This window comes from Electrophorus electricus, chromosome 1, assembly GCF_013358815.1.
Source record: "Electrophorus electricus isolate fEleEle1 chromosome 1, fEleEle1.pri, whole genome shotgun sequence".
Taxonomy (NCBI): domain Eukaryota; kingdom Metazoa; phylum Chordata; class Actinopteri; order Gymnotiformes; family Gymnotidae; genus Electrophorus; species Electrophorus electricus.
Window position 1 is genome coordinate 30,998,631 of NC_049535.1, and position 26,567 is coordinate 31,025,197.

Genomic DNA, 26,567 nt, shown 5'->3' on the forward strand with positions numbered 1-26,567 from the left:
AGTCTGGTTCCTCTCCCCTTTTCAGCTCTTGCACGACAGGAAAAACAGTAACAGTGTGTCGCAGACTTTCTGCCAAGTCTGTGAGCCAACAGTCGAACAAGTCGCGCATCTGCCAATGTCTCGGCCGTGCCGTTCTCATTTAGTGTACTACCAACATTTGAAAACAATTTCACAACTCCTCTGACCGCTCAGCGTTACAAAATGGAAAATACTTGTATACCTCTACGATAAAAAAATAAAAAAAAAGATTAAAAAAAAGGAATCTTCTCCATGGTGTGGAATATCGATCTGAAACGCTATTGCATAGATTCAGATAGAGATTGACATGGGTGGGGGCCATGTGTTTATGCAATGAGAAGAATCCCTAAGTGCCTTAGTTCTTGGAAAAAAAGAAGGAAAAAATCTTCTTTTCCTCGACTCCAGCAGCCGGGGAGCCCCACAGTACAAGCAGACAGACTGCTCTTGCCGCACAGACCGAAGTGTATACAGACGCTGACACAGTCCATGTGTGCCTGTTTGGACACTGTCGTCCAAAGAGATTCAAGTCTGCCCCTCTTAGTGGATTTTTTGAGCCTTGCGCGTCAGAGGCAGAGACAAAAAGAGAGAGTAAGTCAGAAATGGACAGAAAGCGATGCTCTGGGAGCACGAACTGAGGCCCCAGCCAACTCCCCAGATGAGGTAACTTCTCGGCATCCAGAATCGGGTCTCGCTGGAGCAGAGGGAGAACCTCCCACCCCTCCCTACGGCCCCTCATAAGGTCTCCATCACTCGTCCACATGCCACAGGACAGTTAGCTATCAGAGGACAGTCAGTAATCAGACCTTCCTGCACATCATGCCAGTGACGCTTTGGGTGGGTGTGACGGAGGGAGGAGCCAGGTAACTTCGTGGCTGTATGGTTGGTTAAAGGGTTCTGCTGTGAAACAACGGATGGTAACTCAAGACAAAAAGGCCAAACTGGGGATGAAGCTATCTGTGTTTGTAATAAAGACAAGTATGCGTCGTTGTGTGTGTCTGTGAGGAGGAAAACTGTGGTCATTCCAGCGGACTTTAGCCCAGAGCTGGCCCCGGGACAGCGTTTTGGCAGCCTGCCAGAGGTCAGTTCTGGGTAACACCGGATTCTGTCAAAGTTTTTTGCCAATTCACCACGGTCACCAGACCCCCCCCACACACACACACATACATACACTCCACCACAAAGGTTAGTCAGCATTCGCTCCCTAACCTGCAGTGTGTGTGTATTTGTGTGTGTGTGTGTGTGTGTGTGTGTGTGTGTGTGCACTGATGACACAATCTCAAACAGGAAGCCAGGGCAAATGACTAGCAGATGGTGGAGGTGGCTGGCCTGTCAAGACCTGGCCTCTGTCGTGACGCACACGCCTGTGCTCCATTTGGGTATCTTCGCAGATCGGGTATCTCACTGAGACGGAAGGCCTGAGTTCAGGGTCTGAGATGGAGGCTGGGGACACGTCGCTCGCTCCTGATGCCGGCTAATCTGGTTAAGGCTGCATCAACTGCCAGCTCCTGTTTGGTCATCCGAAGGTCTCGGGTTTAGATTTTAGGTCGATTTTGAGTTCCAGTGGCAGAACAAGCTCCTAAAAACGCAGGAGCTTCATTCTGGCCACAGAGGAGAGAGCAGGCTTGGCAAAATTTTAAAATAATCCTAACATTGACAAATTAACTTTTTTTCTATGTTTTTTTTTAGTGAGACTGAAAATACCACCCAGCGTCCAGATAAACAGCAGCCCTGAATGGAATTCAGTTTATTTGCAGCCTCAACACCACGGTGTCTGTGTGTGTGTCTGTGTGTGTGTGTGTGTGTGTGTGTGTGTGTGTGTGTGTGTGTGTGTGTGTGTGTGTGTGTGTGTGTGTGTGTCTGTGTGTGTGTCTGTGTGTGTGTGTCTGTCTCTGTGACACACTCAGAAAGTTTGTACACTAGCAAGTGTGCTGTGACTGCCCATTGCTTTCATTGAAGTGAAGCCGGAGCCCCTCTGTCCCTGCCTGAAAGACATGCAGCTTGTTATCTGATAGGAGCTAAGTGGAGAGACACAGACAGACACAGAGAGAGAGAGAGAGAGAGAGAGAGAGAGAGAGAGAGAGAGAGAGAGAGCGATGAGAAGCTCTCTTTGATTACAGCAACATGGCCTGTAAAGTGAGAGAGAGGGACAACTGAACGGAGGCAAAATGTCGTCTGAAACTGTAGCTCTCATGCAGCAGATGTTGCAAACTCCCACGCCCCAGCTTCAGGCGGCCCAGAGTAGCTTGTTTCTGACCAATGTCATTTTCAGCACATCCATCTCACAAGGAAGAAGTCCCAAGCCCAAACTTCGAGACATGTACTACTGGAGTTTCCCAGCGAAAGTGTGCCGGGACTGGCAGATCAGACATTTCAGAGTGCTGACATGTTTGAGTTAATGCTTGCTTGTGTCTTTCATAAGTTTATATTCGTCGGCTCCTCGCGCCAGACAAGTCCTCCCTGAGAAAGCAGCAGGCCCGTGGACGTACACTTGCGTGACCTACGGCTCCTTCATATCTATGGCCCAAAATGGCTTCTTTTATACGCAGCCTCTGACAGTCCACATTTCCCAGAGGTCTCCCTGCAGTGGGTGGGGCTTCCTTCCACACATACGAGGCTCACGGCCCAGCCAGATGTGCGTGCAGTTCGGCCAGCGTGCATTCGCATTCAGAGCTGATCGGCCCAACCCCCCACCCCCGTCACGTCGCGCTTTCTCCGTGTACTGTTGGCCTGGCACGCAAGTGCTAGAACTTTCGCCCTCCGCTCTCTTATGCCCCCCCCCACTGGGTGACTCACTGCTTCAGCACGCCTGTGCCAATCGTCTCTTACACAAAGTGCAAGTGCTTTGCACATGGACTTCATTACCAACATATCTTCCTCAGGATCCAAAAAAAAGTAACATGCTGTGGTGTGATCATAGGGAAACAAGCATCATTGTGAAACGAGACACACTGAATGGAGTTCTGCTTTTTTTCAGATCTCTACCTCACAGCTCAGATTTTTAAAAAAGGAAGACAAAACCTTCCTCCAAACAACATTTGCCGTTATTCCTTAGTTTCTGGTTAACACAACTTTGCGTAGCACTTTATGTCATTTCACACCTCATGTGCTGAGGCAGAGAAACATTAGTTCCTTCTCATTCTGTGAGTGTGGGGGCCTTTTGGGATTTATAAGGATTGAGGAGAGATAAGATGCTTAGATATAACTTCAGTGTGTTCATTGTTAGGCCTGATCTACTCATGCCCCTCTCTGTACAAGCGGCTGGCACCCTGATCAAAGACGAGCAGAAACAGGGTCACTACCGTCAATTTAACCCATACACACTCCTCTTGCACTCGCCACTGTGTGCTTTGGCATTCCTGAACACTTTCTGGCAATTAATAACCGCAGTATTTATTGAGATGCAGCCACGCAGGCTGGCAAATCATATTTTTGTTGTGTAATGCTGCGTAAGGTCAGCTTCACAAGCTGGTGTTTGAACACATGGATGTGGTTATGGTGGAAGCACAAGTTCACTGTAAGGGAAATGGCCCCTCCCTTCAAGCATAAGGAGCACACCCACACAGAAATGTGTCTGCACCGACTCTGACTTCCATTAGAAGAACTTATAGGGTACTTCTGAAGAGAGGTATAAACTATACCCAACTCTCGACTTGTTCAAATTATGGGGAGATACAATAGAAAGATACAAGAAAAACTTCCAATAAAAAAAACCTTCCATGGTCAGTGCCTCTGGTGAGCAAGGTTGCTTTGATTTGACAAAATGAGACACGCCCTGTTTCTGACAATAAAATCAGAAGTGAACATTTTTTTTACCTTGAGGGAGAACATGATGAAGATGTTTGCTGCTACACTGACCATTCTTTTTTCAAAAATATATTTTACCAACACCCTAGATATACTATCTGGATCACTTAGTATTTGAGGGATGCAGAAATGCATTTTAGCAGTATAAAAATGCTTGTTTGCTTTTGGTTGCCCCAACACAAATAACACGAATTACAAAATCCTGAAACACATAATTTTAAGGAAATATTTCATTTGTGGTGGTCCTCAGCTGAAGTCACAAAGTTTCGAGATGGGCAACAGCAGGTCCCATTAACAACCCAACTAACCCAAACCAACAAACAGAACAGCATCGATCAACTAAAGCCGATTTCTTTGGCGTGCTTCACTGTCTCCCTGCTGCGGAGTGTTCAGGATGCTGCATACGAGGCCCAACAGGCAAAGCGTAACCCAGACCTAGCTGCGCAAACGCGGGGTGGCACCAGGCCCCGTAGACGGCGTGAAGCGTGCAGATCGCCCGTGCACGTGTATTTACAACCCTTTAGTCTTAACCTCTGTCATCTGTTGCATTGAGCCAAAGCGCACGCTCGTGCCCAGTCTACTCAGATACTTTCTCTTTTCAGTTTTCAGTAGCTCGAGGCGAGGAAAGCTCAAAGCGTGCGCATGCTCCGAGGCTTTCGCTTAGCAGCCCTAGTGATGTTGCGTACGAGAAGGCTGGTGCAGTTTAAACTCAGCTGCCCCCAGCCGAGTTTAAGTGCGCCCCCCAACGAGTCTCTGAAGTAAATAGGGGTGTTGTTACACGCGCCCGCATTCTGGGCATACCGCGGGGCCACTGGGAGGGGCCAGCGTCAACACGCGCTAAATAACCTGGCAAAGTGCACGACTGTCGATGCATAGTGCGCGAACTCACCAAAAACGTGCTGAAGGCGAGTGTATTCCCGCATGTTCAGAATATAGAGGAAACAGAGAAGTGGTAATAGAGAAAAAAATAACAACATTAAAGTTATGGCATATAGAGCCCCACCCCCACCCCCCAAAAAAAGCGTGATAATGTTGCTTTCGTTGTACGAGCGGGATACAGTATTTAACGTCAAAACATGGGAGTAGTCCCGCAAGTGCGCGCGAGCACCGGGAGTCACGACGGGTGACGTAGCGTACGGGGCGGTGTTCTCACGTTCCTGAAAAAAAAGGGCAAAAAAACACTGCTGCGGTCCTACATCTGGAGTGCAGAAGTAGTGGTCGGGGGAATCTAGCTTATAGTAGGGTCCCACAGTAAAGGCTGCTCGGCGCTGTGCTCCCGTTTCCTGGCTTTCTCCTCAAGGATTCCGTCGCCCTGTAAGTTTGCACAGCTCCATCTGTTAGTGTCGTTTGGAGTGTTTTAAGGATCGGCGCCTCCGACGTTACGCACGCTTGGAAGTTGTTTTTCATCCGACCCTTTCAAGACCTCTGAACATTTCGCCTTGCTGCGCAAGCTTGTAGCTGCTTGCTCGGTCTTTGTTCAGCATTGTTTAAAAGTGACGAAAGTTTTTTGTTTGTTTGTTTCATTGTTTACGTCGATCGTGTCTCGGTAGTAGCCTGCACAGGAATGAAACGATCCGCTGTATGGGCTCAAATTTTGTCCAAGTCACAGTGCGTTGGGAAAAAAAAAGTTATGCGGTGTAACGGGTCTGGATGAAAACGAGGGAGTCTCCTGCTGGGATGCGCCTCGTATTCACACTCAGATCCTCTTTTTGCCAACTAATTTTCCTAACGTGAAGTAGCTATTTTATATATCTATCATTATTATTATTATTATTATTATTATTATTATTATTATTATTATTATTATTATTATTTCTTTATTATTGCTAATCGTGAACTGAAGTTCGATAATGTTTTTTATTCTAAATCTGTTGTCCATGAAAAAATAAAAAACTTATTTAAGGGTAAACGATTGCTTCGCGTTTCTACCAAGTGAACATGTAGCGTTACTGAATTATCTACACTCTTGGTGATATAACCACTTTTTACCTGTTATTTGTTTAGTGTAATATTGATTCGGTAGGTGTTTTGAATTAAAATCTACTTTTTGCCCGCTATGTGTGTGTGTGTGTGTGTGTGTGTGTGTGTGTATAGAATTACACCGTAACTATATATATATATATATATATATATATATATATATATATATATATATATATATATATATATATATATATATATATATATATATATATATATATTTGAAATTACTATTTGAAATTAGCGCGTCCTGGCGTCTAGAAGGTGAACTGCGTGCGCGCTGGAAAACTCATTTCATTGAAGGAGATGGTGGGAGGTGGTTCAGTGGGCGTCTTCGCTTGTGTTTCTGCATTCTTCAGGTCGACATCACCATGCTGGCTGTGCTCGCTGGAACTGTCATTTTACACGTCATAGACTTGATTCTTCTCCTCATTTCTACATCTGCAAATGTGAGTTTGGACTTTTTTAGAAACTATTCTTAGGATCGTGTTGAGAATTACATGAGTTTAGTATTGCTTAAGGTTTGCACGTTAAAGCTATCAGGTGTGTTGTGGTAATGCGTTGACCCTGTGATATAGGCCTGGAAGACATTAAAGGAGAGCAGTTATGATCTCTGGTATAACTGTCAGCTAAGAGATGATCAACATAAATGCATAAGTGTCAGCAACACAGGTAGGTCACACGTCTGCCCAGTCTCTGCACATAGCTGTACTGACGGCAAATGTAGATGTTTTCATTGTTTCTTACAATATTCCAATGGATATGAATATGTGTATATGTTTTATAGGCTTATTTACAAGACCCTGAATCATTTATTTTAAAAAATATATCCAGTAATGAATTTGAGGGCAAGCTGTTTGTCTCCCTGGTTGTGGTTTCAGACTGGCTGCAGGCTGTGCAGGCTCTAATGGTTCTGGCTACACTGTTTAGCTCAGTTGCTTTCATCATCTTCCTGTGCCAGCTGTTCACGCTGGCCAAGGGCGGTCGGTTCTTCTTCACTGCTGTCTTCCAGGTCCTCGCCAGTGAGTATGGTCTCTTGCTGCCTGTTCCAGCAGGCAAACGGGGTTGCGGGACGGTGGGTGTGGCACCATTCATGGGCTTGTTCTCTTTGGCTGGTTTGAATGAAGAACTCACTTTCACCCCACCCTCCTCCTCCTCCTCCTCCTCCTCTTCCTCCTCTTCCTCCTCCTCCTCCTCTTCCTCCTCCTCCTCCTCCTCCTCTTCCTCCTCCTCCTCCTCCTCCTCCTCCTCCTCTTCCTCCTCCTCCTCCTCCTCTTCCTCCTCCTCCTCCTCCTCCTCCTCCTCCTCCAGGTCTCTTTGTGATGAGTGGAGCTATAATCTACACTGTGATGAGTCCAGATAAGTCCAAAGAAGACGGCTCGTACGGCTACGCTTACGTGCTGGCCTGGCTAGCCTTCTCCCTCACTCTGCTCAGCGGCTTCATCTACATCATCCTGAAGAAGAAGGAGTGAGGGAGAGCCCAACGGAGGACCCCTCCCTCGCCCCGCCGCTGAGAACGCGGCTCAGCCCACACGCTCAAACAGGCTCCTCTCTCTGGCCTGTGGGTCAATACCAAACGTGAACAAGGACAACAAAAAGTCACGAAGAACCACTGTGGTGACTCACAGATGACGATGCGCCTCACCGTCTGTGGCTTGTGGCATTATTTATATCACATACACACAGCTTTTGTAAATACAAATGTTGAAACCTTGTCAAGGAAGACCCCAAATAGTGAAGCTGACCACAAAGGAAAAAAGGAAGGAAGAGTATACATCTTTTATGCTTGTGTTGTTTGTTTTACCCCATATTAAGCATCTTGTATGTAATAGAAGTATGCTCTGAAAGGGAAATGACTTGAAATTGTACTTGTCTTTTGGTGATAAACCAAGAAGAATTGTTATATATTTTCTTTTCTTTTTTTTTCAAATTTGTGAAACGGTGCTGTTTTTTTCACTAAACTTAATAGCTAGACATACATATAGGCTCAAAGTGTGTTTTAAATTGAGCAGAATCAACATAGTGTATTGTATCTGTGCTCAAGTATCTCTTTTGAATTTAAATCTTTCTGTATTCCTTTTTAATAAGACAAAAATAAATAGTCTCTAATTTTCAGAATTCACTTGCAATTATTTATTTGGCCACCAGACAGCGCTGAAGTGTCAATAACAGGGGAATTCTGTGGCGCTCTTTAAGCAGCCATGACGAGATACCTGCGTATCAACAGGCCAAGTTTGCTACGGTAAACAACTTTCTGGCAAACGAAGGGAACCCCTCCCATGGACGGCGAGAGAGAATGATGAAGTCACCTTTTAATGTCTTTTAATCATGTGAGGAAAAAGAAACCACATGTTCCTGTCGGCGAGCTCCTACGGTCACGGAGCTAGAAGCGCTACGCTTCGGACGTGTCCTCTGCGAGTGGGGAGTCAGCAGCAGCGATCTTGCACTGTAGTCTGGAGTAACGGACGTGCCGGTGTACAGGATCACACGCTGTGTGATCTGGCAGCAGCTGATGTCAAACCACCTCAATTAAGCGAACCCCCTCTGTCAGGTGTGCATTATGAAACAGACCGTTTGGCCGTTATTCCCAGGACTGTGTATGGAGTAAACCAGCCACTGAGCATCACTCCATTAATACCATCCTTATATCATGATATAGGGATGTTTTTCAGTGACAGGGGCAAAATCCTTTTCTATATCGCCCAAGATCCCACGCTGGGGTGAAGGTGTACATTTCATCAAGACAATGACCCAATGACCTCTCGGAAAAGGTGAGTGACTTCAGGAAAGCTCTGTGGAAATCTGGCCTACCTGGAGCGCAGACCCAGCTCTAACAGAGCATCTCTGGACAAACCTGAAAATGGCGTGATGCCAAGTCTGAATACTTACACAAATGGAAAATCAGTTTAACATTTTTAGTATGTTTACAAAATGTTCCACAAGCCTGTTTTTGCTTTTGCGCGCGGGAGCTAAAGTAGGATCAAAGCGCGAGCAGTCAGAGGGAAGCCGAAACGAAAGCCAAAAACAAACAAAAAAAACGAGACCTGACAAACGCGGAATAAAAGCTTTCATAAGGATAACCGACGTGGAAGACTGGAAACGAAACGCTGGTGAGAGTAATAGAGAAACGAGGACGAGGGCGCGTGAGAGGGAAGAGGCAGCACGTGTAGCGCACAGGGCGAAAGCAAAACAAGGAACCACGTGGCGTTATCCACACAGACGGGGGCGATGTAACGGTACTGTGTGCAGATTGAAACATATCAAAAAGATGGAAAATTGAGAGGGTCTGAAAGCTTTCCGTATGCACTGTGTATCCACAGCCTCGTAATATACATTAGTACAAATTCACCCTGCCTACCCCAGAAAGAGGCGAGAGAGTGCGTGTTAAATAAATGTCTCTGGGGTGCCGAAATGCAGTCACGGGGAAATTATAGAGAACAGCAAAGCTTTTATCTGAATATATAATCAGGGGGGAGGTGAGGAGGTTGAAAAGCTATTGCACAGTCTTTACCGTAGGGCTGTCCACAAGGAAGCACTTCACAAGTCACCACTAGATGGCGACAGACACTTAATATTAGTATAATGGAATAGGACGTTGCCGATTAACCTTCTTGTTATGACATTATTTATTTTTCTCGTGTGTAGCAGTTATTACAGAAATAAATAACGATTAAAACAAATATTTTCTTGTTTCCTGTTGATAGACTAGCGTGGCAATTATACCAATATGTCGTTCACGCCAAACCACTGAGAGTTATTTGTAAATGTGGACAAGTGAATGGATGAATTGGCTTTGGTCTCACGGATTAGGAGAGGGCCCACTCTGAAATCTCCCGCAGAGATCCATGAATCCGAGGAAAATGTGACGGAGTTCACAGCCCTGCTTGCAAAGAGCATCATTAAACAGAAAAGAAAAGACTGTAGAAGTGGGTATGGGTATTTAGTTGTTTCAGCACAAAAATGTGAGTTTGTTGAGTGTTGTGATGTGATGAGTTTGCAGTGTGTTGAGTGTTCGCTGTCCTCCTCGCAAACCGATGGGCAAAAATGACATTGTGGCCTGAAATGCTCTGAACATTTAATATGGCATAATCTCTAAATCAGGGGTTTGAAAAAAGAGTTTAGAAGAATTCAAGAATTTAAATCAGGTTGATGAAATTACCATATTAATTCAGATTGGTATAGAACACACAACCACAGAGTTTTACATCCAGTTACAAATAAAGACGGTTGCTTTTGGAATACCTTGAACAGCAATCACCACTATCAGCATCTCTATCACCAAGACACAATGAGTCTGTAAACAAAGCGTTAAATACTTGGCTCATCGGAAGCATTTCAAACTGCCTTGCTCTCCTTCCCAACTTCCGTACCCAAAATGTGTACAATTAAAGCTCCTGCTCCAAGCCTGCATTGCTAGCATATTGGAAATGTCAAGAAAACTCCGGGGGGGTTAATGACCTCACAGCACCATTTCAAACGTGGTTAAGCTTAAGGGTTATTTATCACTCTCGGGGTCACCGGGGGACGGCTAGTATTTACTGCAGGACATAGAGCCCCTCGTCCGGGGATGCCACAGGGCGGGGGTCGGGGGTGAAGAGGATATTGTCCCGCCTTTCTGTACTCACCCCTCCGCATCCGTTTAGCACCGATTAACAGAACTCACACTAGCCTTCGCTATACTGGTCCCGTCCTCCAATGTGATCTTACAGGCAGTGTTTATCTGGAGATGTTTTAACTGGGAGTGCAAAACCTGGCCCCTGCGTCCATCAGCTCCAGCTGATGGAGACCCCAAAGCGAGCGTCCCCGGCCGGCCGTGAGATCCCCCCCTCACTTTCTCTCTTTAGATGGGCCGCCTTTTCCGTCCCAGCCGCCTGTCTCCAGGAACAAAGGCGGGCCCTTTACGCGGGAGTAAATGATGGAGAAAATGGGAAGCCAGGGATATTCGGGCCCGATTTCACCAGGGCCATAAATCTCCCCGGAATCAAAGCGGGGGCCCCTGCCTGCGCCCCTCCCCGCTCCTCTTTGTGGTGCTAATACGCATTAGGGCGCGGCTCGCTGCTCACTTTGACTGTCCCGTCGAAAAGAGCCGAGCCGGCCCGGGCTGCAGATGCATGGCCCGGGGGATGCCTTTGCCCTCTGACGCCCAGAGCTTGTGGGAATCTCCCCACCACGCCAGTCTCTCATGCACAGACACTTGGGTACGCAGGGGCGTGGTTCCGGTACGCAGGGAAGCAGTTCCGGTATACTGCTGGGACAACAGAGGACGGGAAGGTGGAGGACGCATCGTGGATGTCCAGAAACGCTGACCTGGCTAAGCACCATAACCCCAAACACCCCCCCCCCCCCCGGCGTGCACCCGCATGCGCGCCAAGCTGCCTTTGAAGCGTTTTTTCACAACCTCTAAATAACCTGTCTAGCACGCTCTGCTCAGCTTTCTTACCCGTGACCTCTTCCCCTCCCACATCACGTCTCCAGTCAGCCAAGCCGGAGGAGCACAAAGACTTCCTCCACGCTCAGCCGAAGTGAGTGCTCGTCGAGGACTTGATGTGCTGGCATGCTATAGCTTTAGGACTTTTCAAAGCTCAGATAAACCCCCAGTTCCCCAGAGCCCAGAGCAGACAAAGCCTACCCTCAAAAAAAAAAAAAAAGCCCCAAAAATGAGCAGCCTAATCAATCAGCATGGTGAATCGTTGTGCTTCACCCAGAAATCAGGGCGCTGGAAGTCCTCCTGCGTGACTGAGGGAAGAAAGCCGCGTTCCTGCCGAGTCGGCACTCAAAGTTCATTTTGTGCTTTGAAACATCATGGCTTTCATCAGCGGGTTACAGAGCTGGTTCATGCGACTCTCTACCCTGTTTTCGTCCCTGTCAACACCAAAAGCCACCAGTTCTCTGTCTCTTCATTCTCTCCCTCTCTCTCCTTCTGTCTAGAATAAGTTGACTTTGTTGCATTTCCACTGTGAGTGAGAGTCAGGTAGGGCACTGACCTCTGCGCCTGCACCACCCAGGAGCCCTGTGGCAGACTGCTGAAACTGCAGTCTGTGCATCACCGGTCAGTTATCACTCAGGCTGTCTCTAATCTGCTGCCTGAGGCTTCTCTACTGTGTCATAAGCCTGCGTGTTTGTGGCTAATTACAGATCCCAGTGCCTTTTCCATTTGGCTCCACTGGCTTCTTACACTGATCCTGGATTTTAGTGCCAGCAGAATAAGAAGAAATGTTTGAGTGATGCTGTCTACCACATTTTTAGATGCCCATGTGAGACTCATTTTAGGGATACTAAAGAAAGAGCTCAGTGTTTCGAACCCTTCGCTGCATTCCGTTTTTGGTTGAGTCGTTGGCATACAAAGATGGTCGATGCCTCTTTCTGTACGCACTGTAGTGCACTTTTGTACCGCTGATTAGGTATGTGTGTAATTATGTTCTCTGGTACAGAGAACTGTACAATACACGGCAATTAGACTGTCACAAGATAATGTCAGATGGATTACGCTCCAGCTCTGAGCGCAGGGAGTAACCAGGATGTTGTTATAGCCAGCACCTCGCCAGATAAGACCAGCGCCATTTGCGTCCTCTGAGATGGACACCTGATTAAATAAAGGAGTATCAGGCGCAGGTTCAGCCTCTCTGCTAGCTTAACCTTGCTGACCCCATGAGAAGCCTTCAGTGTGTGTGTGTGTGTGTGTGTGTGTGTGTGTGTGTGTGTGTGTGTGTGTGTGTGTGTGGTGGTGGGGGGTATACCTATTGTTTGTTTTGGTGAGCAATGAACGATGGGATCTTTTAGATCTGATTCGGCTGGAGATGAATGAGGCTCTAGTGTTACGCCCAGGGCAAACATTTTTATCCCAAGACTGATGGGCACTTTGAAGACAGAGGCTCAGCCATATCAGTTCCCAGGCCCGGCCCTTCGCATGGAGGACTCGCTTGTGTATAACAGAATACCCTCCTCTGAAGAACACCCTGGATATTATGGTCCAGCACTACTCCACAGGGTCATCCCCCACCCGCACCGCATCCCACCGGCTATTAGTGTCAGTGTAGACAGATTGGGGGAGCCTGGACTGTCCTATCTCGCTATCTCTTCTCGATGTGCTTCCCCGTGCGTGGACGAGCTGTTTCCTAAGTTGCGAACACAAGACAGAGTGTGCAGCCTCCACAGGGCGATTAGCTCTTTATGTTGCCGTGACACCCCCCCCGACTGGCCCCGTCCTGCCAGCCTGTGGATCATCTGCCTCACAGGCAGTTTGTAATCCCTCAGGAATGAACGCAGGCGGCCTGTGGCAGGCACTGGCTTTTAACACTCTGTGAAGGGAGCAGTTGGGTGGGATCATTCGTAGTAATAGTCGTAATTATTTTACTCTCAAGCTTTTAGTTGCCGGACAGATACACAGATACACTGGTGTAGGGAAGAGGCATGCGGGGCACGCACTGCACACAGGCCTCAAGCTAAGAGGGCATCAATTGTAAATTTGAAAAAATAATTTTAAAAAAATAATAATAATAAACAAATGAGCTTTCACCTTGCCTCTTGCGGTAGGCCTCCAGAATTTTGTGTTACACCACTGGACAGATTTACTAACAGAAACTCTCAGTGAGGTTAACCGGAGACACAAATTAATAAATGCACATTGTTAAAGACTGTAGACAGATTTTTAGACTGCGTTGTGCAACCAGTTCCCTTGGTGTGAGCCACAGAGTACCTCTTTACAGCTGCCAAAAGCCCACAAGATGCAAACATGTTCAGCGGGGAGGGAGTGAGTGAGGCATGGATAAGAGAAGGGCATAGAGGTGAATGAGAGTTCGAGCAAACCAGAAACCACTGACCCCTCAGACTTCACTGTGCGATGGTTTCAGTTTGCATCATTTTGCAGTTTTAATTGCCTGTCGATATCTGAACTTCCTCACGTGCTATGCTGAGACATCCGCTGAGAACAAATCCCAGGGTGCATCTTAATAAAGAGTCTGGATGATGCAACTCTCCTGTTGTTAATGATGACAGCTTATTAGTAGTCTGGGTTTGTGTGAGTAGTCCGTTCTGTAAGCAGAACAGCACGGCCATGGCACAACGCGTTCACACATGCACTTTTCGACAGAGACGTGTGCTCAGCCATGTCTCTGCTTCGCCTCTGTTGACACGCCAACCGAAGCATTTTGGCTGAGGGAGCGTTCGTCTGTGTGGGAGACCATGGGAGATACTTCACTGTTTCCTACCAAAACTACCCACAAGGGACAGCTTTTAATGACGTGTAATAACAACGTTTGTTTGTTTGCTTTTTACTTTAAGGTGTGACTTTTTTTCCACATGTCTATATTCAGTAAGTTGGCATGCAGTTTTTCTACTTTGTGTACCATAATATACAGAAAGCCTTTAAAAAGTGTTGAAGTGCTTTGGCTTGTGTGAAATTGTGTCTTAAGTGAGGTAAAATCAGTCTCTGAATCAGAATGCTTGATTGGATTTCTTGTAAAGTCATGAACACTGAGTAACACTGCTTTCAGGGATGGGCTTTAGCTATAAATAAAGGTTTGAGCTATAACTAAACACTAACAATAAACAACTAATGCTATTAAAAAACACACCAGTTCTAAGTCTTTTCACTAAGGAGCCCACGGTTCTTGCTCTGCCTCTGTGCCTGTTTATCCCCAGAGCCACAAATGGCTGCTTGTTCCAACTAGCATGCCTCGTTCGCCATAGTGGCGCATCAGGTCTGGACAAGACTGCACACCGAGGCTGCGAAGGAGCCGCTCCTGCCCGAGCTGTGGTTTATCACAAAGCAAGCGAGGGCGAGGGAACAACTTTCTGACGTTTAGTCATAGTTTTTACAGCCAAGTTTTTTCACCTCAGCGCAGAGAGGGAGCTGCCGCAGGAGCGGGCGACCAGGCGTGTTCACGGAGGAGCGGTGGGCGCCCGGACCGCGCGTCAGGGGTGTAGCATTCAGGGACAGCCCCCTTCCTGCGGTGTCGCCCACGGCGTTGGGTAACACTGACAGGAAAAATGATGTGGAATTTACAGCTCCTCTCTGAAGCTTAATCCAAACATTATCAGCTATTCTGTTGCGAAATGGCTTTTATCTGTAGGCTATAAAGGCTATCCTGCCATGAACTATTGTGATAAAATTTATATTCAAAATAAAGTCTTGTTTGAAAACAAAAAGGCCCGTCATTGCCGACATTAACACGCGATCACTCTTCTAGTACCTAAATCAGCTATTCCAAACTTTATTTTCAGTGTCACTTCATGCCATCGAATGGTACCTTGTCTGTCTCACTGTTGGCATGGAGTTCAAAGACCACGTCTGCTGTACAGTAGCTGCTATCGGTGTCACCAGGATGAGGATGCGCTAATAAACCTTTTGACCTCTGACCTCTGAATGGTCAACATGGCTGAGTACGAGGGGTGAGCAGAAGATACCAAATGCATTCACCGTGTCATGTCTCCACGCGGAAGGAGGAGAACAGAGAGTTGTCTGGGCGAGAGGCGGACGCCTGCTCCCGCCGAATGCTTTAATGATCGTGAAGGGCAGGCTGAGCGGGAAAAGTAAGAAAACGGTTGAGTGGATTCCTTGTTTCCCTCCCAGGACGAGCCTCATCCTCCACGCAGCAAGCAGGGCTTCGCTCGCAATTTACTGCTACCTCCCCCTCGGATTAGCAGCCACGACCTCGGAAAGCTGGGAGCTTTGACCTCAGCTGTGGAGGGCACTCAGAAAGGAAATTTCTGGAACGTCCACCCCAGGTTGGAATTGCCGTCTGCTCGCCAAACGAGTCCACTAGCATATCCCTTTTATCCTGGTGCTGCTACTTTGCGTGGAGCACTAAAGAATAAAGGGTTATTTTTAAAGGAACACGCCAGAGAAACCAAGCAGAGCACCGTAGTGTTTCAGTAGTGTTTCAGTAGTTTTTCAGTAGTGCTACTTAATTTATTCCATATTAAGCAGACACTTCCAACCCCTGACACCCCACCAGCTTTGCTTTCACATTCTGTTTTCTCCATTTCCTTTTCCTGTCAGCACTGTTGGACCACTAGTGGGTCAAAGGGAGATTGTGGACAGTTGGAGGGTCACAGTTTGTGCGCTGTGCCAAGCAAACCTTTGAAAATAAGCATATCATAGCAGACAACCTCCTCATGTAAACTGTGCAGACTAGATAGCACAGATTCTCCTAAAATGTTTCATGTAAACAAAGACTATGTTCATTTCACAAGTCTTAATTTCCTGTTAATGCAATTAATGTCTGGACAACAATAAAATATGTCAAATTTGATGACTATTTAAATAAGCAATTGAAATAGTCATCAAAGCTTTTAGAAGTGTTAGGGGGAAACAGTGAGTTGAGCTGTTATAGCTGATATTTCTGGCACCTCTGGTCAGGGACATGCTTGAAGCCTGAATGTGGACCGAGAGCTGTCTAGATTAGGACTGCCCAGTATTGGCTCAAACATTCACGTGAGCACACTACTTACAAAACAATCAGGCCTGGTCATGTGCTAGCAGAAAAAAAAAATTTCTACCCTGTTTTGGGAATGAAGAGAGAGCCTTCTCCTTTGGGGTGGTATACATACATATCTGCATACAAACAAATGTGCAGCTACAACCCACAGTCCAGATCATATTTCTCAACTGCTGTTTTGTGTATTCCAGAGAACATCTCTTACCATTTGTGCCTAATTTTGACAATTTAACTGACTTAATTTAACTGGCTCCAGCCACTGTTACTATCTCCGAGAGGTTCCTGTAAAGCGTAAAAAGCCACACCGGTAGAATGCAGCAGGGAGATCTTAATGAAGCCTTATGCCCCAAGATGGTGCTTCACATCAAAGGCCCTTTATGTCGCTACTCAAGGATGGGTCTCGATGCTGCACATTCCTGCCTCATTGCCCCTTATTTCCTTTGGATACGAACAGTGCCATAAATCGTGCCGGATCGTAAAATGCTGGCCTTGATTCTCGCCAGTGCACACGCGCAGTGCGCGTTCAAGAAATCGGATAGCCCTGAAAACGCCCCCCCCACACACACACACCCCCACTTCATCCACAAACACACAAACAACAAATGCTCAACACATCTGAGATTCCCCCCTTAGTCCAAAACACGAGCACGTACAAGTATGCTCATGCCCAACTCCCGCATCCACAGGAGGGGATCGCGAGAGGTGGGTGCTTCACTCCACCCCGCAGTAGAGCCCCCCCTCCGCCCCCGCTGGTGGGCCAGGCGTACAGACCCGCGCGGGGTCTGCTAATAACTGGACCCAGTCCCGCTGCAGAGACACTGTTCCGCCACATTCCCACCCTGGAAAGGCCAGAGCGGTCCTGATCCCCTGTACGATCAAGCAGGCGTGTTTGGAATCTGTAATCAGTAATCTGTGGCCTTGCCGCATGCACCCAGCTTCACCCCACACAGCCTGCGCGCCGGAGTCTTGCTTGTATTTCTCGTGTGCTCCGAGGTCCCAGGGAGCCCACACACTCCGACCTCAGCAGGAGACATGAGCTCAGCGAAAAGCGTCATGTGCACATTCCGAACCTTGAGTATCTTGCGGGTTATTTAAGCAAGACAAATGGATGGTTGTCATCAGGGTCGACTCCATAAACTAGCCGCTTACGAAAGATCCCCCCCACCCCCCATCCCCCGCAGCGTGCGGGGAGGAGGCGTTTCATTGTGATATTGATACTCTGCAGCTCAAACCATTTGAGCTGTGTAAGATGTTGAACGGCACATGGACAGGGGAGAAACAGCAGTTGATCTGTATTTGGCGGGCTGACCTCCTGAGACTCCACATCCGCAAAAGGACATTGGAGTTTTCACAAACTACTTCCCATTCAAAAGACACTGCTTGGTTTTTATAGTTATTAGGTGCTACAAGTTACCTCCGTGTAGGGATGGTGTACTTTTCATCATAGGCCTTGTTGACTCCTCTCCAAATGTAGCGTTTATGGTTGTGGCCAAAAAGTTCAATTTTGGTCTCATTGCTCCAAATAACTTTGTTCCAGAAATCCTGAGGCTTGTCTCTGTGCTGTTTGGCATATTGTAAGCGGGCTGCTTTTTGGCATTGGTGTAGTAAGGGCTTTTTTCTGGCTACTCAACCAGGCACCCCATTTTTCTTCAAGTGCCTCCTTATTGTGCATCTTGAAACAGCCACACCACTTTTTTTCAGAGAGTCCTGTATGTCAGCTGACATTATTTGTGGGTTTTTCTTTGCATCCCGAACAATTTTCCTGGCAGTTGTAGCTGAAATATTCGTTGGTCTACCTGAGCTTGTCTTGGTTTCAACAGAATCCCTCATTTTCCACTTCTTAATTAGAGTTTCAACACTGCTGATTGGCATTCTCAATTCCTTGGGTATCTTTTTATATTAGTTTCCTGTTTTATAAAGTTCAACTATCTTCTCCCACATATCCTTTGATAATTCTTTTGCTTTCCCCATGTCTCATGCAGGGGTAACTTACTGACTTTATACGCACACACTGATTGACAAACAAACAGATCACAGGTGAGGATGGTTACCTTTAGTAGCCATTTAAACCTGTGTGTGTCAACTTCCAGGGTATGTAAACTTTATATCAGGGTCATTTGGGTAGTTTCTGTTGTCATTATGATTTTAAAAAGAGCAAAAACAATTGTTTAATAATAAGTGGCGTGACCCAGCCACTAAACATGAATAAAAGAAAAGTTGTTGTATTATCATTATTATTCTCTGAAAAAAATATCATAAAATCACAACTTCTGCCAGGCTATGTAAACCTATGAGCACAACAATAGTCCAGAACTTCCGCCTGCAGTTCCAGTGTGAATCACAACTAGATCAGAATCAGGCTTTATTGGCTAAGTGTTTTTGCATACTCACAATACACAGCATCCATTCTGAAATCTCCCACACAAACACACAGTCACACAGACTCTGGGAATCTTCACATACCCAAGAGAGCACTGAACTGATGTGGTCACGCGAGTGCCATCTTCTGCTTGTAGAAGAATCTTGAACGAAGCTGGGTAATAGCACAATGAGAAGCAGATTTCAGCCTGCAAACCTGCGTGCACCGCCGAGTCTGCAGGCCTCATCTCCTTCTGCTCCTTTCCGTCCTCCTCAGGCTGAACCGCTCCGTTCATCTGCAAACAATCAAAGCGTTCTTAATCCGTACATTTCGGCTTCATCTCTCTGGCATTCGTTAACTCTGACGCAGGCGCTCATGCAGGGGCCATAAACAGAAGAACGTTCCTCAGGCACTGTGGCTGGTTTCTGTGATGCAGTTTAACAATGCTTTACAACGCTCTCACACTACAAACAAATGCTTAATGAACTCTCTGACATTCATAACAGAACTCCTATTCATTAAACAGTGTGCCGCGAAAAGATGTGTTACGTGGTCGGCTTTAATCTGAGGGCTGGGCGTATTTCAGTTTAGCACTGGACTAGGAGCATCTCTCAAGGATTGTAAAAAGAGGAAACTCTCCACAGCGCTTGTTGGAAATGTACGACTGGAGGAAAAATGTTTTTCTGAAGTTCTTGCCGTAAAGCAGGGAACCCGCAGAAGGCAGAACATTCTGCCTGAGCTCTGAAGGTTTTGTTTGGCACATACAGACAAGGAACGGCAATTCACATATCTTGTTTTCAAAAGACATTATTTATCCAGTGGGCAATTTATCAGCAGACAGGCGCATGTTGGAACTTTACCGAGGCAGTGCTGAATCAGTATATTGTTACTGCACAGCGCCAGCCAAATATGTATTAGAACATATTGTAAAATGACATGTGAAGGGAGACATGGATTCAGTTCATTTTTATGATTGTCAACCAGAATTCTGACTGACAAATGAAGTTCAAAGTGAGATGAAAGTGTAAGTCCGCACGTTTGTGTGTGCTTGGATAACCCAATGCAAACAAGTGCATTGTCTTTATATATGTTTTTGTTCTCTGTTCTGTTGCCCACTGTGATGAACTGTGGGTCTTTGACATGAGCAGGGAGGGCTTCAGAGACAGCGCCCACCTGGTCGGAATGTCGACGAGGAGCTGGGCGGATCTTCAAAGTTCAGTGCTTTGCCAGACATCTTTTCACCCACAAGCTACGGACACAAGGCAAAGGTCGGCAAAGCAGCTGACCTTTCAGTGGTATCTCCCAGTGGCTGAAGTCACCGGGCCTCAGCAGCAGGATCCAACGTCACGTGCCCGAGCGCAGATGGTTTGATTCACAAGGGTGCAAATGGGGGGCAGCAGGAAGAGACGACAGCAAAGCTAAAGTGCCATGAAATGGGCCGGGAATGTGCGCCAAGGGGGAATTTGTCGCTGCTTTGCGAGTGCAAGACCAGTGGCAGCCGCCCACGTGCTTGTGTAAGCAGCCACAGTGCGTGCGCAGCTCCGGGAACGGGCTGCCGTAACAGCCGGGGTGCACTCCCATGGAGACGCAGAGCGGAGCACGCGGGGGTTGCTCCTCCCTCCAAATCAGCAGCACGTTCTCCTCTTTAAAGGCTTTCCAGTGTCAGAGGCTCAGATATTAGCATTACAGAAGAACACTGCTGTACAGTTTATTGGTAATAACCACCGTTATGGTGTCAGTTATTTATTTAGAATCATATTTGTGATGTTTTCTTACTCAGATTTCCGCAATACTTTTGGAAAATTGTCATAGTGCGAAATAAGTAGCCTGTAAATCTAGGCTTATATTGTTCATTTCATTTAGTTAATTTTTTATCCAAAGCAATTTATAATTATGACTGAGTACAACTTGAGGTTTAAGGGTCTTGCGTAGGGGCCTAACAGCGGCAGGACTTGAACCAACAACCTTCTGATTACAAGTCGAGGACCTCAACCACTGAGCCACCAGTGCTGGTGCTTAAAGGGGATGTTTCAACCTGAAAATGATCACCACAGCAAAATGTGCAAAACACTGACAAAGTTTTGCTTCTGACCTATCATTGCTAGAGAATTAGATGCAATAGTTTTGTTTAAGGCATGTTCAAAAACACAGAACAAAGAGGAAAACAGGGGAAATAATTATTTTGTGCTTTGGAGCAAATTTGGCCCCCTATACCTCACACTAAGTACATCCGCTGTTATTTATTAATCATGTCACAGACATCTGGGTATTTGTTTTAAAGTAATTAAAGTCTTAAATAAATTAAGGGCCTTAATGTAATAAAAGTCATAACGATCCGAAGACGTTCCCGTCACGTTTGAATATATGTTTTGCTATTTCACTGTTGGAAAGATTTCCTAATTAACAAATGCACCAAATATGATGATATCGCGAACCCAACTGTGTTAAGGTGGCATGTACACTATACATTACTACAGATGAAGAATCAGAGAATCCATCAAAGGCAGCTAGTGCAGAATTAGTCCCCTTGTAACTGTCAGCAGCTGCTGTGGTGTTGTAAAAGCACACCGAAACGTGGTTCACGGTTAGCTTGTTTTTGTCTGCTTTACATGGCAAATGACTTACTCTTGCTTCATTGGAGAGTTGTTAAAATGTAGTGGTGAGACTCATAAACTGAACCGTATTAATAAAAACACTTAGTCACATTCGACATGAAGTTCAGTGTGCAGCTTTTTCAGTAGTGCAACATTTGTAACACTTTATAGTTTTATTTGCACATAAAGGAATGTGGTTGGGGCTCAAGGCACCAACTTCATGCTGTTCTTATTTTGAAACCCCATCTTTTCAGCAGTATGAGTTATTTAGTGAAATCCTTCGCCAGGGATGAGTAATATGCATTTGAAATAAAGGCATTGTGTAATTTTCTCATTAATCAGAAAAGTTTACTACTATAAGACAAATGCTTAGTCACCAAAAAAAGTATTGTATTATGAATAATTCCATGCCAAACTTGGGGCAGAACCACTTTTTACTCTCGAACTCTTAGACACAAAGAAACCAGTCTAAGGTTTTTTACACTATAGTATATTCTGAGAGTATTAATAAATATTCAACATGGTCAATTTGGAATTCTTTTGGAAATCTGGTGAACTAATGTGGATTTACCATTATTTAACATATGTGCTGGAGATCTGTGCTACAAATGACAGATTTTTATAAACCGGTTTGTCATTTTGTTTTTTGTAATTTGCTCAAACCAAAGATATGAGGAATTCTAATAAGACAGGAACACAACAAGCTGGTCTAAGTACAGCGGCCAACTGAGCTATAGGGCTGCTGGCTGCCTATTGGTGTGCATTAAAGGGGTATAATGCACTGTGTAAAGAGACCTGTTTCACAGGGACTAAATTACTAGCTGAAATCATTGAAAATGTTGACAGTAGTTAATAATATTTGAGATTTTCGAGACATCTTTTGCCACGTGTTTATTATTTTAATTTCTTTGACATACGACATTTGTTTCATTGTTTGAATTTGTTATGTAGTTTCAAACTTTGTGAAGGTTCACAAATTGAAAAGTACATGAATGACAGCTTATAAGACTTCTGTAGTCTGGCTAGAGGAGAACATTTGCGTTGATGGCTCTCCTGCCCCCTGCGTCGGTATGACAGAGACGGTTTACACTTGTTATTTCAAGCTTATAATGAGCTGCTGTATGATATATGAAGACACAAACTGATTTGACACACCAGATAGCTGCAGCTTCTTAACATGCCTGGTTCAAGAGCCCTTTTTGGTTAAAAGGGTTTCACTACTTTGATGCATTTGACATGAATGTGGCAATCTGTGGATTTCTGGACCAAATGGCACAAATGTGACATTTTTTAATTGTCACTTCATTTAAATTAAATTCAGTTAGATTAGATCCAATTTCTTTTATAAGCCACTGACAGAATCATTAAAAGATGTTACACGAGTTGTTCAGTGACACATAAAGGCATTAAAGTGTGGCAAAGGTACCAGAGATGCACAACATATGAAATGTATTATAAAATGCAATAGCATCATGTCATTGTAGTTTGTAGCTTTGTACTCGAGAAGCTAAAAAACCAGGAAGTGGCGAGTCTTAAAGAATGGCCCAGTTGTGTGTGTGTGTGTGTGCCTATGCGTGCATTACTTCAGTGGGGTGTGTTTGCGCTGTAATTACTCAAAGACGGGATAACAGACAGCAGGACTACAGAGCTGTGTCCTCCGTGACTACTCAACGCAGAGCAAACTGTGGCGTGCGCTTGGCAGTCTGACGCTCAAGTGGATACTTCAAAGGCGCACTGGGAGATAATTACAGGACCAATTCCAATGCCAGGCGAGCTGAGCTCGGGGCGGTGGGATGCACACATGCAGAGCCCTGCTCGTTGCAGTTATCTGGGAAGGGTTTCTTCGGGACACAGTGCGGAATTTCGGACAGGCCGCGGAATTTTGATTGGCTGCAAGTGCTGTGCATGGTATCCCGTAATACACACGAAGTGAATCACTCTTAGAATTCCTGCACATGGTCCACAACTAAAAACAAGGGAGGTTTTATTTGCTGCGACCTGCACTGGAACAAAAAAAACCACTTCTTTTTTAATCATTGCACTTTTTTTACATTTGCAGCATCCAGAAGGACTTATTTTCGGCTGCTGACTTCATGCTGGCCCAAACAGAAGGTGATAAATGGGTAATGAGCTGCTTAGCACCTGGCTTAGCATACTTTGCCACCTGTCACGTTTGTGGCCGCTGAGAACCGCCAGCTCATCTTCTGTCACTCTGCTGTCCCGCGGTGGCTGGAATTTAGGAGTCTATCAGGAGAGTGTGCTCCTTTCTCAGCGAAAGAGTCCGGAGGAGAGACGGCATCGCCCCGGCAACAGCGAGTAACAAGCAGAGAGGAGGAAGCCGTGGAAATGGAAGGACCCGCAGCAGGGCGGGCCCATGACCAATCTGGACTTCGCTTCTCACAGCTACAGATCAGAAACTCACAGGCAAGCAGGAAGAGACATCAGCAGCTTAAGAAATGAGGGATGTGATCCCTGCCAGCCAAAGTGGAGCATTGCTTGTGGAAGAGGGGTAGAGACTCAGCTATTAGGAAACTGCGGCAGATGATGAGACAGAATGATAAGCCCATACTTCTAAATGTAAGTCGGAAGACCTCCCAGGACCGTGGGTGTCACTGGCACCGTGAAACATCAGCACCTCGGCATGTGGAGAGCTGCTGGACGCCCCTCGACCCTGGCGGTCCGATGACCTGCTGAACGCGCGGTGGGAATCGCTCCCAACAAAGTCATTCCGTCTCATCCTCTGCACCTTTGGCTACCTGCTCCACTGACATTCAAGGTGGATGGCTCGGGAACGCCGCCCCCTCAAGGGCTGTCACACTGACGGCTCATGCTAAACAACAAGAGAGTCAGAATCTGCAATATACCAAAAATGGAAAAAATGGTGCTCAGGGCAAGAGTTCACACTGTCAGCAAATAGAATATGAGTAGTGGAGTTGTCACGGAGGGTTCAGCCAGAAACGGCAACGGAGCAAGAGATTGGATAAGAGATAAATTGAGAGGCTCAACGGAGAGCTGTCTGGGGAAATATGCGAATCTGCTGTTGGTTTAATTTCCGTGTAATCCCACGAGTTTGATTTTAATGATCCAATTAATTGCAAAATCATTTTCGATCTCTGAAAGCCCCAAAATGATGATGTGGTCATTCAAGGCAGACGTAAACATTATCAGTCCGGTTCACTGATTGCTTTTCTTTATTGAGATTACGCTTTTTTTCTTTATTTGTTATTTCAGTCTCTTAATATGAAATCAATTGAACTACACTGTTCTTAAATAGTTTTGTCCCTGAGCACAAATGAAATCACTTAATGAAATGGAAATCCTGGAAAGATAACATACAGTAATGTGCCCAGCTTAAAAAGAACATTTTCCTTCGGCCCAGGGATGGACTGGTGGTAGACCCATATTCCCAGTCCCTGTTAGGGAAAGAAGACGAAAGGAAGGGAGAAACAGGGAGTTCATGTTCTTATCTCTGGGAGATAATCATGGCTAGGCATTGAATCTCAGTCTAGGGGAGAGTCTCGCTGAGTTCACTGAAGCTAAAATGTCATGGCATTCTTAGCACTTATACGTCAAGGTGGATGTCCTGCCTCACCTCCTGGTTCAGAGGGAATGGGCATCTTCCTCTTCATCACATGGGAAAAAGGATCAGGCTACAAATGTGGAGACAGTCAGAGAGGAGGCCCTTTTCTCCTTGAACATAAGGAAGGCTTCCACGCCATGTCACTCTAACAAAAGGCTTTCTGATCTGACGCTAGAGTACGATGACACTTTTTCTTAATTAAGCCTGGTTAAAATTAAAACCGTCTCATCTCTTTGGACTTGGCACATACGCCGCCGCAGAGAAATATTTTGAAATCAGTCTTGTGGCTGAGCGAATAAAGATGGCAGGAAATGAGTCACATCAAGGAGAGCACATCCAACAGCGCAGTTTAACGGAGATTACCAGCACGACGGCTGTTTGTGAGTGCTTTGTGTTTACAGAAACCACAACCAATCTAAACTACAAATGTCTCACTTCCCCAGCTAATAGCATAATCCAGACAGAATGCCTTGCACACAAATCTGAGGAGTTTCCCTTCTGATACAGATTAATCCTGAATTGGGAAAATAAGTTTTATATATGTGAACAGTGCAGACTCTATAAATGGCTTATTCAATCACTCAGGAAAATGCTTTGAAATGGGTGAACCTCAGCCACTCTGAAGCTTAGGGACTGGGTTGAATACCCTGCATAAGGTTAAATGATCTTTCTGGATTGGGGACTGGTTTGAGTATCATATGTAAGGTTCATTGAACTTTTGTTGAAGTATGGACTTGGTTAAGTACATTATATTGATGACATGTAGCTGACGCTTTTATCCGGAATGACTTAAAATTATGACTGAATATAACTTCAACAACTGAGGGTTAAGGGCCTTGCTCAGGGGCAACTTGGCAATGGTGGTGCTTGAACTATCAATCCTCTGATTACAACTCAAGTATCTTAACCATTGCACTACCACGTGTGTTCAGCCTAGTGAGGCCACACTCACTGTCCTCATGAAATGCACTTGGCACTTGGCAGATAATGATGTCATAGAATTTTCAATACTTCAGAGGTTTGTAGTTTAAATATACAGGATTAATACATTTTCATCAGAATTCTTACTTTCAGTTTAGTACAGAAATCATAAATTGTAACATTTTAAGAAATAACTAATTATCATTTAGTTATCATAATCTTCTTACTCCCTTTTGTATTTTGAAACCTGATCTCTTTATTTCTTATAGGAAGTAGTATAGGAACATACATTACATGCAGAAATGAATCATCCATTTATCTAGATGCAGTACTCAGGGACCAATAAAAGACTCACTCACTCAAACCAGAGTTATCATACTGTATCAACCAGAACACAAGCTTCACCTGTATGTGGAGCTATTATTCTTATTAGTCTCGGTAGGAATACCAAAGAACGGATAAAAGTCAAACCAACTCCAAACAGTCTTTTAATTTAAGATCTTAAATGGTTTGTTATTGCACAAGAGAGAAAAAATGATCACTAGATTAAAAATGCTGTTAAATTCCGATGCTATTAAAAAGGCAACGGCCCAATCTAACAGAAGCGCCTCACAGATCAAGGCTTCTCTTCTCTACAAGCTCTTGTACTGTCCCAGACCTCTTGGGGTCCCAGAGCTGATTCCTCAGCACAACAGTGGGAAGACGCCGGTGGCCCCGGTTTGGATCTCCCTGTGCTGCTCGGCTCTTGGCCTGCTCCTCACAGCCCAGTCGTCACCCGCAACCTGCCAGCCGAGCCGAGCCGAGCAGGCCTGGGGGAGCTCAGCCTGCTGCTGCTCAGCTCCTCCATATCAGTGGCAAACACCCGAGAGCTG

General features: G+C 45.7%; 1 protein-coding gene and 1 long non-coding RNA gene across 2 annotated transcripts; both read left to right on the plus strand.

Moving 5' to 3' along the window:
* Positions 1-323: 323 nt before the first annotated feature.
* LOC118242204 lies at positions 324-1,810 on the plus strand. The gene is made up of 3 exons (XR_004776646.1): positions 324-1,096; positions 1,303-1,541; positions 1,705-1,810. It is a non-coding gene; the product is annotated as an uncharacterized LOC118242204 (long non-coding RNA).
* Positions 1,811-4,940: 3,130 nt separating this feature from the next.
* Positions 4,941-7,920, plus strand: pmp22a (peripheral myelin protein 22a). Its single transcript, XM_027010818.2, has 5 exons — positions 4,941-5,136; positions 6,162-6,251; positions 6,381-6,474; positions 6,684-6,824; positions 7,114-7,920. Exons 2-5 carry the CDS (start codon positions 6,174-6,176, stop codon positions 7,272-7,274), a joined length of 474 nt encoding a protein of 157 aa, XP_026866619.2. The 5' UTR covers positions 4,941-5,136; positions 6,162-6,173; the 3' UTR covers positions 7,275-7,920.
* The last annotated feature ends 18,647 nt before the right edge of the window (positions 7,921-26,567 follow it).